At 44.2% G+C, this 17,642-nt stretch overlaps 1 protein-coding gene across 1 annotated transcript; it reads left to right on the top strand.

Annotated features, from left to right (window-relative positions):
* The first annotated feature begins 2,353 nt into the window (after positions 1-2,353).
* Positions 2,354-16,479, top strand: LOC136942751 (GDNF family receptor alpha-1-like). Its single transcript, XM_067235722.1, has 5 exons — positions 2,354-2,673; positions 3,237-3,539; positions 4,165-4,248; positions 11,743-11,871; positions 16,379-16,479. The coding sequence occupies exons 1-5, from the start codon at positions 2,610-2,612 to the stop codon at positions 16,477-16,479; spliced, it is 681 nt and encodes a 226-aa protein (XP_067091823.1). The 5' UTR covers positions 2,354-2,609.
* Positions 16,480-17,642: the final 1,163 nt, after the last annotated feature.

The raw sequence follows: 17,642 nt of genomic DNA, 5'->3' as shown, positions 1-17,642 counted from the left end.
AGTCCTGAACGCGCATCCGTTTAAAATGCTTCCCGCGCAAACATTAATACTACTTGCGCATGCTTTAGAATGTATTGTAATTTCGCACATGTTGTAGCCTAATCTGCTACACCTGTGGACTATGTTGATTCCCCCACCTGTAACTTTTGTTGCAGCCTGCCTAAATGATCCCTTTTGGATATGTAAGTCTAGGCCTACATTTGCAGAAGACCTACTGTCTCTGAAATAGTAGTTGGATAGTTTATAATGCTCTTTGGGAACAAACCCTATTGAGATATTACATTCACTCCCTTGTCATTCAGAATCATCACTGTTTCTCCTATTGCCGGTAACAGACCGACTGCTATTGTTGGACGTTTGTAAGCCCACTCAGCAATCAATAACTTGAATTCAGTGCAATGAGTTTCCTTCTAGATTTGTCACATATTTCGCGACTGACAATTTCCCACGCACATCGAGAAGAATGGTTTTTGAGCCGATGCCATAAAGCACATTAGCCTATAGTGTGAACGCTCGCTCGTTTATATGACCGGAGACTACATCAAACTGACATTCATTTGGGAAATTAATAGTAAATATTGATTGAGGCTTTACATAAATCCCATAGTAGATGTGGGTGACCTTCTTGAAGTTGGCAATTTTCCATTTGAGTTTAAAATTACGGGAGTCATCCTATAGCCTTTAGGCTAAAATATACAGGTGTAGGCTACTGTATAGGCAGACAGTGAAAGTAGCCTAGCCTATGTATATAGGCTATTTATTATGTTTCCCTGTCAACATGATCATATTTCAACGACTTAAATGTATGAGTTTTCACAAAGAAAAAAATTAACGTTTACATTTGAGAAGCTTTGGCCATGTTAATAACATATCAAAATGATTTTTGTTTCAGTGAAGGCTATGTTGAGGTTTGTGGCTATCCCTTTCTCACCATATAAGAATCATTTCCCAGACTCCCATTTGTGTATTAAAGGTCTGGGAAAGGTTGATTTAATGTCGTGGTTGAGGGCAGTAGTGCAGATTGATTCAGTCAACAGTCAATGAGTAGAAAAACCTTTCTCATTGCCCTCGTGCGTTAGCCTAATATAGGGAAGGGGCCCCCAATAGACAATCAATATTTTCCATAGCTTACATCTCACGTCAAGTGATGTATCACCGGGTTATTATGATCATACTTAAAACTTGATTTGCCAACTATGTTGTATTAACCTAATAAATAATAGCCTAGCCCAATACATTCATTATAATTCACTTATTCATTCATTTGTGATAGATCGAGCCATACATTTGTAGAATCGTCAGGCTTAACGGCAACAATTTGTTCACTTTACCAAGCGGTGAGTTAGACAATGCAAATCTGTCCTGAAACATAATGCAGGAAAGTCTTGAAATAAAGAACGCAAGAGAATTGTCTATTAGCCTATCATTGGCAGGTTTTCCTACGATATGAAATACGCTTATAAATCCAACAGATGGCGATATTCACCAATGCTCTGGTGACTGAGTTTTGCGCGACTGTTCACTGACTGGCAGCACAGCAGGCAACCTTCATTTTCAAAACCTTTGTAGCTTTCGTTTCTGTTCTTTTTCGAATCCCTCCAAAAAATGACCCAAAGTGCATCCAGGGCATAAGCCCATTTTTACGCCGCATTGCTGTGCAACAGTGTTGAGGTTTTTGACAAATGCACGGAGAGTGGTGGGGCACAGTCATGGGGGGATTTTGCGTTTACGTCTAGGGGCGCTAATCAATATAGGCTATGCGGGTTTGTTGAAGGGTCTAACACACTAAAATTAGAGTGTGTGGACCATTTAGCCCAAATTGTGTGCATTAGGCCTGTCTTTACTTCTTAAATAATTTATACTTTTTAACTAGAGATCTCCATATGATATAATATATAATCCACTTAGCTAGCTTATCAAAAAGTAGTCAAATACAAACTAAAATAGGCAAAATATGTTGACAATTTCACATCAAAATAAAATACTCGCTCTCCAAGTCAAATATGCTACATTGGCTAAACTGTGGACAGCGATAATTCGTCTAACTTAAAGGAGTAAATTGTAGCCTATAGAGGCTATAGGCTATATCTGAGTGTCACCTGCCATAATAGTAGGTTGATTGTCATTACTATAGGTAACATATTAGCTTCATTACTTTGTAAGATTGGAATTTGAACTATTAATCGAAGAAAGGTTCAATTCGTAAGGGAGAGATTCTCTCGACTAACCGATGCTGCGTGGATGTGGTTAGAGCGCTATTGAGCAGAGGCAACAGCATCAGCGTGCGCTCAGACAGACGCTGGCATCTCACGAGCCGGAGTTCCGAGAGCAGTCATCCGTGTGTTTTGTCGCTTTTGGGACCATTGTTGTCCTCTATTGTCCCCTCTTTTCGTTTGATCTAGACACGAAAAGGAAACCATTCGGTATATGATGATAGACTAATATGCTTTTTTTGAAATTGGAGTACTTTTGGTGTGGAATGTTATACGCATGAAGCCAGGGTCTCTTCTCTACGTTGGAGCGCATGTCATGTTTTCAATGGATTTGAATAGAGTGGAAATACCTTGGAAATAAAATTAAGTTTTGTTCAAATCAAATTGCAGTTGAATATGCTTCACGTGGACAGATACACAATGATTCTTACCACTCTTTACGTCGTTTTGTCTCTTTTAGGTAAGTTTTCTAGTATTTGTGTTATATCTTCATATTCATCCTGATTTCATGTGTAAATCAGCAATGATCAGCAATCGCAAGTCCTTGTGACTATGTGGTCATTATTATTAGAGGGATTGTGGACTATCAAAAGCATGTCTTTACCAAATAAGGATAAGGGTAAATGTGACAGTGGAAATACAAAAGTTCAAGTAGCCCATTTTTATCTTCCCCACCATGGTTTATAATCGTGCGTATGTTTGTTTAACAAAGGCCTACAGTGAAATATGCCAACTAAAACCAACAAAGCATTTGGTAAGACGTGTTTGTGATGTTATTTTCGCGTTTTCCACGTTGCGCACAGCTCTCCGCCTTAATATCTTAATCCCCAAAGCAGCTTTCAGTTTTGCCTATAATCTCACTTTATTTATTGTGAAGTGTAAAATCATGGTATAGGCTACATGTTAACAATGCCGGTTAACCGAAACTTTGTTATTATTTTAAATGTCAACTCAATGTTATTTGTTTCATAAACAAAGTAGTAGCAGGTGAATTTATTTTTTGTTATAATTTATTTTACACAGATGTATTGTCGTTTGCCCAAGAAAACGTCTTATCTGGAGCGAACCGTCTCGATTGTGTCAAAGCGAGCGAGCAGTGTCTGAAGGAGCCGGGCTGCAGCTCCAAGTACCGGACAATGAGACAGTGCATAGCCGGGAAGGAGAGCAACTTTAGCATGGTGTCCGGACTGGAGGCGAAGGACGAATGTAGGAGTGCCATGGATGCGCTCAAACAGAGTCCCCTGTACAACTGCAGGTGTAAAAGAGGGATGAAGAAGGAGAAGAACTGCCTGCGTATATACTGGGGAATCTATCAGACATTGCAAGGTACATGCAAGCCCCCTGGCTCCCATCACAGATGACAGACCTGAGAGGTTACCTAATCCCCTCTATTAGGCTACATGTAATACACGTAGGCTTCTAGTATGAAAGTATGGAGCAAAGAGGGAGAACGCATTATCACAATGGCTAAGGACACCAAATGTGCTCCGTTTCGTGCGTAAATCCCTTAACGTGCAATCACTGACTCCTTCCTCTCATCTCGACAACTAGGCCTACATAAGCGAGGATATGAACGGATTTTATTTCACTTAGAACCAATTGAGCCTTGGCACTGCGCATCTCAAGAGTTACCCATAGGCCTGCCCCGAAACTACATCCATATATTCCAAGTGGGGCAGTTGAGGTCCCTAGTTGTGCAACTGACCAACATGCCCAATCAACCGTACTGTACCAATCGACTGACCCAGATATAGACTACCCATGATATGTGCACTATGCGAATGTGAGAGGCGTGAACGCTCACAGACATCAACAAAAACAAAAATATGGATATCACTATTTATTTATCTAGCCATCCATATTTATTGAGTCTCTTTGTCTATGTCTGAACTCAATGCCCGAACGCCTTTGAGTAAATGAACCGCCATTTGTGACTTTAATTTCCTTACAGGGAACGATTTCCTCGAGGACTCTCCGTACGAAACGGTGAACAGCCGTCTGTCTGACATATTCCGGTTGGCTCCAATTATTTCAGGTAAGCGAATGGATTTGTGCTCATAACGGACGTCCAAATGTGCTGGAGGCAAAGTCGTTATTACGCAGACAATATTAAACTGAATGCAGGCTGTGCATGGTTTACCTTATTGTTATTTGATTGAATGTTTTTTCCTTTTCAAACCTCGCTCTTTTCCCCCTGTTTGCACTACTTACATGCATGCCAACTGTGGTCAGTGAACTTGCATGGGAAGGTATAGTTCTGAAGACCCTACGAAAGAGTTGAGCACACATTGCGCAGTTGCAGAAACATGGAAACACGTGAAAGGAGTGGCAATCCTACACTGGATTCTGTTTGAAGGGCACATTGTTTTCGATGTCAGTTCGATCTGATTCCCTATGCTGTCGGTTTCTAATCGAATGTACGTAAGGGAGTCCGGGAAGAAATTACACGCGTCAGTGGTTTTGAGTTGCCTCTAGATGGCGATGTTCCTCACAATCACAGGTTCACGACATTGAAACCTTTTCCGATATTTCCTCGTTACCCTATAAGGAACTATGGAACAAGTATGTAAGATTTAATGTTAGGGTTGCTATTTCTTCTCAAATTTGGAAGAAGAAAGGGTACTTGTTCAGCCTCTTGAGCCGCTTCTTTTGTTTTTCTTAAATCAATTTTTAATTTGGAATAGGGCGCTGCGTGTCTGAAGGTGCTCCTTATACCCTCTTGAAAAGCTCTTCAAGTTGATTGAGGGTTTCACATTTCTCTCGGGGGTGACAGAACCACACGTTAGCCTGCCCTCCTCGTCATAGAGATGTTATGGGAACAGGCAACGTGGGTCTGGGTAGAAGGATAGTAAGGCCACTGTATGGGTGAGGGCAAAACGGGAAGGGTAACGAGTGAGTGAAAACAGGGGTGAGGGCAGGTGGGGTGTCAGTCTGAGAGAGAGTGGAGCAGTTTACTAATCCAGACTGTAGGGTGATGAGTGTCTGACAGGGGCCATACTGTAGACTGGAGTCAAACCTACCACCATCTCCTGATCCCATTGTAATGATACATCTGGTCCAGTCACAAATACTCTAGACTATATTCTATACCAACACACAGAGACACTCACACACACACAATTGCACACACACACACACACACACGATGGAACATCGCTGATCCAAATCACTGTAAACCCCTAAGGACAGACCACAGTGGCAAATGAAAACCTTTTTGTGTTGACCTTTCCTACATCCATCCATCCCCTTGTCTCCCCCGTGTCACCTCCCCCTTGCTATAAACCTCTGATGGACTATAGCAGATTTGAGGGAAGAGTACCTTTGATTCATGTAGAATGTGCACAGCTCTGCCTAAAACCAGCCTGAGTGTCCTTTATTGAGTCACAGCAGGAGAAATTAGCAATACAACTGGACCTCCAGTGTGGGACTTGAATGCGGAGGGCCCTGGCAGGATTGTGCACACACACACACACACACACACTATTGTTCTATGTATTATACCTGTACATCTTCTTTCTCTCTTTGTCACATGAACAAACAGACACACGCATACAAGCACAATCACACACACTCCAAAGTTGATTGAATTATTTTCATGTACTCTCTCCAGGCAGACGGGAAGGCTTTTAGCCCTAAGTTGAGTCAGGTTGACTCACTGTGAAGTATGAGTAAGTCAGTTTCCCAGCACAGTGGAGCAAGGAGAAATTTCAGTAACGCAACTACTCTCTAGACGACTGAAATTCGGGTTGTATTCTTTATTCTTTTAGATATGATTGGCCTTTTAGGTGTTTGGCCTTATTGGACTGACGCAGTTCGAGAATAGACAGGAACTGTATGGGGAGAGAGAGAGAGAGACAGAGAGGAAGACATGCAGAAATGTCCCCACGCCAGAATCGAACCGTGGCGGCTGTGCCCTCAGCCCATATGGTAGGCGCCCTACCCATGTGAGCCCCCCTTGCGCCCCTCATATTCATCTGTGAGTTATCTTTCAATTTCATTCAAATTGACACTGTCATCTTGCTAGCGGACGATAACAACTCCAAGCCAGGGGAAATGAACGAGCGCAGCAGAGACCAAATGGCGGCTCCTGTTTGATGCAACTCTCATTTATCACATCAGTGGCCTCACCAGGGTGCGATGTTCCACTGTGTGTGTATGTGTGTGCACTTGAAAATGTTAGCGTTTGTTTATATGATCTCTTTTTAGCACAAGGTGCAGCTTGCTTCTTTCCCCTTCATTTCCTCCCGGAAGCCCCTAAGTCTGTCTCCCTGAGAACTACCCGTATTGATGTCTGTGTCTCCACTCGATTAAATGGCTCATTGAATGCTTCTGGTCTTCCTCCGTCTACACATCTCCCTGCTTCTCATTAGCAGGACATGGCATATTTGTGTCTGTGTGCTGGGCTGATAAAGGAACAGGTTCCACCACCAGGGGCAAAAACTCTGACTAGCCTGGCCTCTCTAAAGACACCTTTTGGGATTGAGATTGCTATTAGTACTGTAATATAGGTTGTGGTATTTGTATATTTGGGATAGTATTGCTTGGAGCAGCAGTATGTATCTGTGGTGGTTGTGGTCATAGTACGGTAATGGTGTCTGTGGTGGTACTGGGATTGATGATCGGCAAAGGCACTGGTGTTGCTACTGAAACAGCTTTTGGGATTGTATATTAGCCAATGTCTCAAATTAGGGTGTTGTCTCTAGAATAATTGCCTTGGTATTGTATCTAATATTGCTAGGGAGTCAGGTGGCTGAGCGGTTCGATTCCCCGCCGTGCCAAAATGACGTTGTGTCCTTGGGCAAGGCACTTCTACCTACTTGCCTCGGGGGAATGTCCCTGTACTTACTGTAAGTCGCTCTGAATAAGAGTGTCTGCTAAATGACTAAATGTAGATTGCTGCTGTTGTTGTCATTTGTAATGATAGTGGGAGGGGGAGGCTATTGAGCCAACCGCTTAAATTTTCATTTCTGTTTTCACAAAACTGTAAATAAGTGAAACTGCATTATGTATGGATGCATGCAATATGCCTTAGTGCCTGACGAAGAAGATGAGATTTAACCTTTGACCTTTCTCTCTGCAACCATTGCTGTATACCAACCAAGCGAGAAGCCGACCACTCAGTGAGAAACAATGGGTACCTAACTGACCAGGGACAATGTTTTCCAACACAGCACTTCCTGCCGATATGCCACCATGCCTGAGTGAGTGTGAGGTAAGAGGAAGGACCAGAAAGGACTTCAGATGAAACGGTTCCCTTTCCCTTTCTTTATTACCAGTTGGCCATCTTGTGAGTCAGTGACCCATTCAGGAAGCAGGAAGAGGCTATTCCTCTTTGATTCAACTGGACTCAACATTACTACTACACCATTTGGCTCTGCCCAAGGGGGATAGCACTGTAGGAGATGGATGAATACACACACACAAGGCCCAGTTTCATATTACTGTATTCATGAGTGCCCGCTGCACTGCTGCACCCCACACTGACCGATTTCAATACTTGGTTTTTCTTGGCTCCATCTTGGCAGCGCGAGGACTAGGAAACATATTTGCCCGGCCGCAGAGCAAAGATCGAAGTTGATGTTGTTCTACCAAAGGTGGGAAGAGGAAGGGAGAGAGAAGTTATATTATGATGTGCTGTACAGTACCTTTAAACCAAGGGAGTTTTACAAAGTCACAAAACTGTCTGTCAGGTCGCAGTGGAGACGGTACCTTTCTGATTGCTGGGTTTGGAGATAAAGACACAGTTTAGTGTCAGCCAATCGTTACTGACTGTTCCTTAGTGCACCAATGAGAAATGAGCCAGGGAAGAAAATGTGACACAGAAGTAATTGGGATCTGGTAATCTAAATGATCTGACTCGCCGTCAGGGACAGACGGATGGGCCCAGTCTAAATGATGCAGGTAGAAGTCAGAGAAGGATAAGGACTCGATATTCAAATATAAAGTATAACTACAAATAAAAAGGAGGAGTCTCTTGTTGGTACCTGAGCATGTTCCGAACACCAAACCTTGCGTTGTTGGTTCAGGCTGCATGGGTTTCCAGGAAAGTGCCAAGGGTTCAGCTCTGAAATCGACAGGGCTGTTTCTTTTAGTGGTCTGCAGTTCTGGATAAAAGCTCATTCAGACTCTGTCTGAAAGTACTTTTATCATTATGTTGTTTTGACTACCCTTCCTTTTTTCCCCTCTCCCATACACCCTCTGAACTGAACTGGAGAATTTAGAACATGCTAGTAGTGCTGTTGGTTCGCAGGTCCATTAACACAAACCCTAATATTTTTTCTCCTTTCGTCAAACCTCACACTGATCCCGACCTTCTTTCTGTCTGAATTCCACCTCGTGAAGGCCCCTCTGTTCCTGTGTGAATAAAGTGGGAACAGTGCAGTGAAATGTGTGAAAGTATTTGTGTGTGGAGCGAGCCTTGCTGACAGAGGAGCATAGTGTAAATCCCTGTCCTGACAAGAGGACTGAGAGCCTGTCAGCACCACTCACCACTGGTAAGAGCGCCAATTTCATAATGAACTCTCACACCAATTTTGTGTGTGAGTGTCTGAGAGAAGAGAAAGAAAGAGATTTTTTTAAGAAATGAACCAAATAAGGTAATGCCTCTCTACAGGGCTTTTAGGTTCTGCTTCTGCCAAGCCATAAAGCCAGTTCTACCATGTAAACACATGCCAATTGGGAACCTTTTCACTTGTCCTTGACAGCTCAAGTGTTTCCCCTGATTTACCTCTCTGTCTGTGTCAGGGTTTGTCAGTCAAAGGCCCAAAAGGGTTATTTGAAGTCAAGCTATTTCAGCCGTCTGTGAAACAGTGTCCTCCACCTAACTGTCTTCAGCCCCCTCGACGAGCACTGACGCAAAAAGGAAACCAACGTCCCCCTGCTCCCTCGATCCCTCTATTCTTTCACACCTCAATCCCTCCAGCTCTCCATCACGCTGGGTTTTGTTCCGCTAAAGACTCCCAAATCCTCCAAGACTGGGCTGTCCTAGAGAGACGTCTCATCTGAAAGCTAATCAATAGAGACCCATGTTAAAATAGAAACTTGAGGCTGTGCCTACAAGAAACTATTGATTTCTCCGGGTGTTTTTCTCCCCCGCCCCCGGCTGTTCCTTTGGACTGGATCAAAGGACAAGCCCAGGGTCCCGGCGGTTAAGGTGTACAGTTCCTGGAGGACTGTGTTGTGGAGGGGTAGGAAGGACGCAGTCAGAAGGCTTTGTTTACCCTGACCTTGTCTGGGGATCCCTTACTCAGGCACTGATGTGTAATAGGACAATATCAAATTTGGATGTATTAATCATTAACCATCTTTTTGTATTAACGGTCCTATTTCTAATGTGACCTGGAGGGTGGTTTGAAAAGCAATATCTCAGTTTCCCAATCCTGAGCCTACTGCCCTTGACAAAGGCACTTTTTGTTTGTGTGTGACAGTACTGTCGTTCAGGGTCATTCTGCCTCAAATTACTGAATTAGCCACAGGTCAGTATGCTATTTCATTTTATTTTCTGTTCAAACTGTTATACAAATGACTGTCACAGCTGCAGACTAATGGTGGAATAATACAGCCATGGCTTCGACATCATTCACGGTTCCCCGCCCGCTCGGCACGGCCCAAAAAAAGAATCATTTAGTTAAAGGTGACCAGATTTGAGTCCTCCTGAGAGGTTTTTGATTGGATATAAAGTGGGAGAGTGATTTATCATAGTTAATCGACAGGCTGACAGCTAGAATCAGCAGGGCGCCATTTGTGCCAGCTAGCTAGCTGGCTCTACTACTCTCCTGCATGCTAATCCACGTCCCTCGCTAAAACACAGGCTGAGGTGTCAGTCTAAAGTCAGATCGATGTGGCAAACAGTCGTATGGGAATAAACGTCTCTGGTGTCAAACAAATACAAGCAAAATGTGTGCCCTTAAAGGGACATTGCACATATTTACTCGACTGAGACACTACGTGCTGCGGCGGGGGTTTCGGATCCGTTGGGTGATCATGTGAGGTCGTATGCACCTGATCCTGTACCAGTGGGTGTTTATATTGAGTGGGCCTTGTATTTGACTGACCGATGGCAGGTGCCAAGGCAGGCTATGCTGTGTTGGCCTTGGGTGTGTCATGCTGTTTAAGCCCTGGAACCTGGGATACTAGAGAGCTGATCCTGTTAAGACGACAGCTGTTTCACTGTCGCTTTGTCTCATTGTGTCTGAAGCTTTTCCAATCAAGGCTGGGAATTTTAGAATGACAATCTCGACGAGGTTAACACGCAGTAACGTCAACATTGAATACGTGAGGATGATTGCGTGGAGCGGTATTTCTCCAGAGCGACTATTACGTCTGTTGTTCCTTGTGTTGCCGGTTTGAGGAGCAGCGTGTGTGTGTGTGTGTTGATGTTAACACTCATTTTGATGATGGGGATGCTAAAACTGTGATTGTGCCCGACGTGTGTTCTCGCCTCTCCTTCTCCAGAGAACAGCCCCCTACTTTCATCCCACACTTTTAATCACCGTCTCAATACACAACGTTTCCCTGAAAAGCAAACAAACGACTATTAAAGGAAGCTCTCCCCTGTCTCTCTCTCCTTTCTCTCTCTCCTTTCTCTCTCTCTCTCTCTCTCTCTCTTTCTCTCTACCCCCTCCTCCTGCCCACCTTCTTTCTGTACAGAATCCAGCTGTGTTTGGCTCAGCTTCTCATGTTAAATGATGGCATTGATACATACATTTGCATGTATGCATCATCATAGCTCAAATCCGAACCACGTGTTACACATTCAAACCCCCTCAGATCTTGACTTTGGTCCTGGTTTATATTAATCGGTCGGACGTGAACAAAAAGTCTTCACACGCACACCAGAGGGTTGCATTGGAACCGTTAGATGGTCATTTGGTTCAAATTAAAATTCTGTTTTGTTAACAATTTGGCAGATCTTCTTTCCGATATGACGTGTAAACTATAACCCCACTTTTTGTCTGCATTCTCACAAACATTGCATTGTAATTTTACACTCAGTTGAAGAAATGTAGTCATGAAATCATTTCAAGTCGTGGTGAGTCACAGTTGATTAAAGCCAAATCCTTCACAGATGAACAAGCGGGTTGACAAACAGCAGCAGTAACAGGAGTCATGTGAGCTACCCTAGCTCAGCTAGATACCTGGTCACTTGTGCTTGATATGAGCTACCCAAGGGTGTGTGTGTGTGTGTTTGTGTACATGTGTGTTGGCAACCAGATGTCTCAGCGAACTATACGACCTCCCTGCTTTAACATGATGCCCTTTGCAAGACTCCTACTCCTCTGTCCTCCCTCTGTCCTGTGCCAAACCTAACAGTAACCCACTAACCATCCTCCACACCTGCGCCCCCTCTGCCCAGCTGGAGAATGCCCCACCTGGGATCCTGCCTTACCTTCTGAGTGTGCCGTGTTGGACTGACCTTTGACCCCCCCCTAACCCCTGTCCCCATTCACTCCCTGCCCTCTGCCCCTCTTGTGCACTGTGACCTCTCGTGTGACCTCCTGCGGGCCTGAACCGAGCACGTCTCTTACAGAGGGAGGGGTTGGTGCAGAGCCCTGGAGCAGTCCGGCCAGCTCGGCCCCAGGGAGGGGCCCTCAGGGCGGGGGAGCCCAGGGCAGAGCCCCCCTGGACAGGGACCGGGGAGTGGATCTCCAGGACCCCAGTAGAAACAGAAGGGCTCATCCAAATTGGGCTCTACTCGGTAATTAAGCATACAGACACGCAGTGCTGCGAGGGAGGTAGTATGCATGTGTGTAAGCAAATGTGGTTGTGTGTGTGTGTGAGAAGGAGAAAGAGAGATATTTGTGTTTTTCAATTTGTTTGTTTTTCCTTTTTGTATGTTCCATATTGCACATTGCGGAGTGTGATTCTGTCAGAGCCCAGCCTGCCAATCTCTCTGAGGCTGCGTGGGGAGACCAGTCCTTTCCACACGAGTCTTTGTTTTCTCTACAGTACATTGATTGTGCAAATATATATTTCCCATGGAGAATAACAGATACACACACCCAAACAATACTGGCCTTCATCATGGTCCTCGTGTGAATACTATACTATCTGGATCTAGCTACGCGTAGATAGAAGATCCAGACATGGACTATGGTTACAGGTGATGGTTCTTTCCGAATGTGTTGAGAGTGGCAAATCATCAGGGACATGGACCTTGTGAATGTCTCTCAGACAGAGATGGCAAAAGTACACACATCCTTGACTCAAGTAGAAGTACAGACTACACTTTCTCACTCAAGTCAAAGTATGGGCTCTGACATACTTAAGTAAAAAGTAGTCATTACCCCTACTTGTTTTAAAACCAAAATTGTGAAGTACTGATAGCAGAAAAATCTACTGAGGTAACCTCCAGTAACAAAGTATTTGTACTTTGTTACTTCCCATCTCTGCTATCAGAATCAGATCCTGCACAAGCTGTAGGAGATAAGAGAGAATGTCAACTTCTCCGTGCTTAATTTTTTTGTGAGCCTAAACAAAATTCTATGGTCATGAGTTATCACCCCAAGCACACACGCACAAACACACACACACACACACTGTTTGCTTTGAGTGCTGCTGTAGGGTTGATCACATCAGTGCAGCTGAGAGGCTGAATCGGACTGAGGGCTCGTTCAGGGAAACCTGGAGGCCATAATTCACTTTCACTCCCCGCATGCAAATGGCTAAACACAGCCTTTTTCACAGAATGGAAAATCACATCAACTCTGAAAACACGGAAGGGAAAATCATTAACAAATTCAACTTAACATCCCAACCAAAGCAGGCCATTAGTATTATTCTGTACACATTGGAAAATGCTAGCTGGACGTTGCCCTCTGCTTGGATGACAAGAGTGAAGTATCATATTAATGCTTCTAAAACTCTCTTCAATAGACCAGGTTGCTTTTCCACGGTTGTGCCTGTGTACCACATTAGCAAGTGGTAACTTGTAAATCATCGCAGCTCCACTGAACGTGCCACTGTCACATAGAGTTCTGATGGGTCCCCCTTTCAGCTGTAGATTATGGCAATTTTTTCGTGTCTTTCTGCAACTCAGCGCTGCATCTAAAAACCTCTGCCAACACTTTAAGTGCCCCGCGGGGAAACACATTCAGATTAATTAAAAACTCTGAATCCCCTCCCGAAACCATGTTAGTCATTGTTCAAGTTAATATGAATGGGACTGCGGGCCAACTGTAAAGAGTGGTTTTCAAAATATTAATCCCATTATTACAGTGAAGCTGATTTATTGTTTGGGGTAATCAGCCTTTTAAAAGCAGCCCGTCCTGAGTTGGCTAGTGAGTAATGGACTGCATAAGCATTCAGAAGGGAAATCTAAATTGATAAGTGTGCTATGGATAGTTTTAAACCGTAACTCTAGATTACCCTAGAACCATAGACTGTGCAACTGCAACTGCGCTCCTCCTTTCTAACAGTCTTTGTTTCTCAAGTATTCTTCTAAAACATTTCTAAAAGTATTTAGATTTAAAGTTTTACATTTGCATGTTTAACTTTAAAAATAGACCTTCACGCGGGAGCCAGACTAAGTAAATATAGCTCAGTGACAATATTAATATTTGTACATTTGGAGAGTACATATTGTTTTTGGGATGGGAAATTAAATTCACCTTATTACCATAACAGAGAGCCACAGTACTAACGTCACAGCGAGAAATAGAGCACGTGAAGGGAAGAGAGAGATGGAGGGATCTAAATGAATATGTGGAACAGTTTGTTTGCTGCAGGACCATTCTATTCTCTCCCACACATTCTCTCATGTTATGTTCATTTCATTTAGTCATTTAGCAGACACTCTTATCCAGAGCGACTTACAGTAAATACCAGGACATTCCCCCAAGGCAAGTATGGTGAAGTGCCTTGCCCAAGGACACAATGTCATTTGTCACAGCCGTGAATCAAACCGGCAACCTTCTGATAATAGCCCGATTCCCTAATCGCTCAGCCATTTTGTACAATATAAGCTGATATTATTAAGGAAGTACATCTACTTTCGGAAACAGTAGTCTACTATTTCACTGAAGTATTAGCATCATGACATTAGCCTGTGTTGCCCGGGCAACACATACTACAGTGGTCTATGATGTAGCGTTATCTGTTTTCAATCGTTAAAATAAACATTCCTCACATATACATTTTCGTTGTAGGATTTATTCTGACATTATTAAACGATTTGTTGGTGAAATTACCATTACCTGTGGTTTCAAACCAGTGTACTGTAGCTCACTGCAACGCTGTAGCCTACGCGAGACACTACAAAAACATCTACACAGCTGTTTAGGAAGTCACACGGCGACAGAACATGTTCGGCACTCCCCTTACTTAAATCAAAAGTCTATCTAACTACTAACCTGAACTTCATTGCCACAGCCTAAACGTTGTCAATCTGTTCATGAAAATAATTAATTTCAGCCTAAACCGTACAACGGAACGTTAAATCCAATTCAACCAACGCAATCGCTACCAAGACGAACACAGCAGTAGTCTAGTACTGTACCGTAGTAGTACAATTTACCGGGGCAGCTTTTCCACACAGGGCTATATCGCATTTTGCGTTGTTACTGACAATGATCGCTACCAGTGAGCTTTTTATGAATGAGTGATTTTCCACTAAATAAATGTCAACCTTATTTACGTTTTGGGGGGCATATTTTCAGTTAGCAGATGGTACTGTTTGAATCGCGATTCCATCTTCTACTGCCGGGTAACGTCGTAGAATAATCTTCAAAGGGGGTTCTTTATTAATGAATGAATGCAATGAGTAGGCTAAATGCCTGAAAATATCACAAGAAGGGAAAAACTTAAAATGACGTTTAAATCATAGAGATTAGGTCAATTTTTACACCGGTCTGCCAAATGTATTCGTTTTGATTCAACGATGAGGCAGCCTCTTGCAGGGGAAATGAGAACACACCTATTTCATTCTACACTTAACTCGTATTTTCAGTTGTAAATGAGCAGCAAAAAAAAAATGCTTTTAAATCTATGTAATCTTTATAAATAATAAGTATGCATTTTTATATAAAATATACAGAAATATCAGTTGTAAAAATGTCATTTAAAAACGGACCCCTGTGCAACCGACGCAAGCAAGCACACCCTACAATTTCCCCTGCAATTGTACCCTCTCTAGTTTGTTATATTATGGCTCTCTAATCTCGATTAAAACGAGATTAGAAAGCCTCCTAAAGGCCTGGAGGACACACTGCTAAACCCCCTACCTGTTTCCACAGGTCAATTTGGGGACAACAACAGGTCACTTTAGGGAAAACATGTCACTTCATTCCACAATAAATGTTGTGGAATGAACCCCATCTCTAATAGATGTTTCTAGTGTTTCCAACCAAGCATCAGTGTCTGATAGTGAGAGAGAACTGTTTATCTGGCAGGGTGGTTGCTGGCCAGGTCCTCATCTTGTAGCTCATCCATTATTCACTTTCTCTGATTCACCCAGGAGTGAGAGAGGGGCCGGCAGTCCAGACAAGGGGGGGGGGGGGGGGGGGGGGGGTGGAACAGTCGGGGAGGGAGAATGAGTGTGTTAGTGTATGTCCATGGGGGTGTCCCTGTGTCTGGGTGAGCATGTTTCCATGGCAGTGTGTCCCTGTGTCTGGGTGAGCATGTTTCCATGGCAGTGTGTCCCTGTGTCTGGGTGAGCATGTTTCCATGACAGTGTGTCCCTGTGTCTGGGTGAGCATGTTTCCATGGCAGTGTGTCCCTGTGTCTGGGTGAGCATGTTTCCATGGCAGTGTGTCCCTGTGTCTGGGTGAGCATGTTTCCATGGCAGTGTGTCCCTGTGTCTGGGTGAGCATGTTTCCATGGCAGTGTGTCCCTGTGTCTGGGTGAGCATGTTTCCATGGCAGTGTGTCCCTGTGTCTGGGTGAGCATGTTTCCATGGCAATGTGTCCCTGTGTCTGGGTGAGCATGTTTCCATGGCAGTGTGTCCCTGTGTCTGGGTGAGCATGTTTCCATGGCAGTGTGTCCCTGTGTCTGGGTGAGCATGTTTCCATGGCAGTGTGTCCCTGTGTCTGGGTGAGCATGTTTCCATGGCAGTGTGTCCCTGTGTCTGGGTGAGCATGTTTCCATGGCAGTGTGTCCCTGTGTCTGGGTGAGCATGTTTCCATGGCAGTGTGTCCCTGTGTCTGGGTGAGCATGTGTCCTTGTGTAAGTGACAGGCCCTGATGGCTTCGTCCAGTGTGGCAGAGCGCTCTATTCTGCCCCTGTCTGCCAGCCTGTGGAGTGGCTCTACTTAAACCATCGATGGCGGTGAAGACACACACACACGTTAAATAGAAGCTGTGCCATTCTGCTGAATGAATGACGGGCAAAGCAGTCTTCCCTCACTGTCCCTCCTCCTGTGCGCAGTATTTGTAGTATCAGGGTGGAGCGTTGTTTTTCAGCCTGTCAACACCCCCCCCCCTCCTCTACCCCCACCACCACCACCACCCCTCATATGTGCCAATTAGGATGAAGAAGAAGACACCTTTATTCATCATGTGATGTAACAGACATGCGTCCACCAAGGACACTTTTCCTCTGCGCTTCCCCATCCTGTTGTCCTCTCTGAGGGCAGCCAGGAGCAGTGGTCAGCCACATCCAGGCCCAACTACAAGTGCTCTCCCCGTACCTGGGGAGGGACATGTGCAGGAGAGCCATCTGTTCTGTACTGCATGTTTTTACATAGGGGTTATTTGTGGAGGACACCCATGTGAGCATGGGGAGAACATGCAGACTCCATACAGAGCCAACTGAGAACCACACAGTGCCTGAAATCTAAGGAATCTGGACTTTCCTGCTGTGAGCCCCTCACAGCAGCTGTGAGCCCCTCACAGCAGCTGTGAGGGGCTCACAGCTGCGTGGCACATCCTCCATTAGAGGCTGATGTCAAGCAGGCTGCCATAGATGGTCCTGTTGAGAAGGCATGGAAAAGAAATGGATGGTGGGACTCACCTATACATAACCACAATGCTTGCTTAGTCATTCTTTAGGTGCTGCAGAGAATAAAGGAAGTGAGTCATTTCACAAGAGTAATGTAGAAGGAAATGCAGAGAGGGTGGGGAGGCGGATTTGGATTTGGCCTCTGTGCCTTTGCGAAATGTGTATTTGTGTGTGTCTGTGTGCATGTTTGTGTGTGTGTGGGCTGAATCCTTAACTTTTTAGATTTACATGCAAAGCAGAGTGGCTGCTACGTCTTAACTGAAGTGAAGTTTGAAATGTACTCTGCAAATGCGCTTAGGAGCTCTGGGTAGCAAGGAAACCAATTTCATTACCGTTGGAAACTGGTCTGGTATACCTCCATAATCACCACCACCATGTTCTCGCTCCAGGTTTTTTTCACATTTCAAGAATGTATTTAATAACTGAATATGAAAAGTAGAGATGTTCAAAGTGTATAGTTGAATTATTCAAATATGAAGTAAAAGAGTAAGGATA

This window comes from Osmerus mordax, chromosome 5, assembly GCF_038355195.1.
Source record: "Osmerus mordax isolate fOsmMor3 chromosome 5, fOsmMor3.pri, whole genome shotgun sequence".
NCBI classification, from domain to species: Eukaryota; Metazoa; Chordata; class Actinopteri; order Osmeriformes; family Osmeridae; genus Osmerus; species Osmerus mordax.
This window is presented reverse-complemented; position numbering and strand designations above follow the sequence as displayed.

Bases quoted from the DNA above. Each gene is read 5' to 3' on its own strand.
- LOC136942751 (XM_067235722.1), top strand. From the start codon at position 2,610: ATGCTTCACGTGGACAGATACACAATGATTCTTACCACTCTTTACGTC. The intron at 2,674-3,236 runs GTAAGTTTTCTA...TATTTTACACAG, and splicing joins CGTCGTTTTGTCTCTTTTAG to ATGTATTGTCGTTTGCCCAA. The intron at 11,872-16,378 runs GTAGAAACAGAA...TCCTTGTGTAAG, and splicing joins AGTGGATCTCCAGGACCCCA to TGACAGGCCCTGATGGCTTC.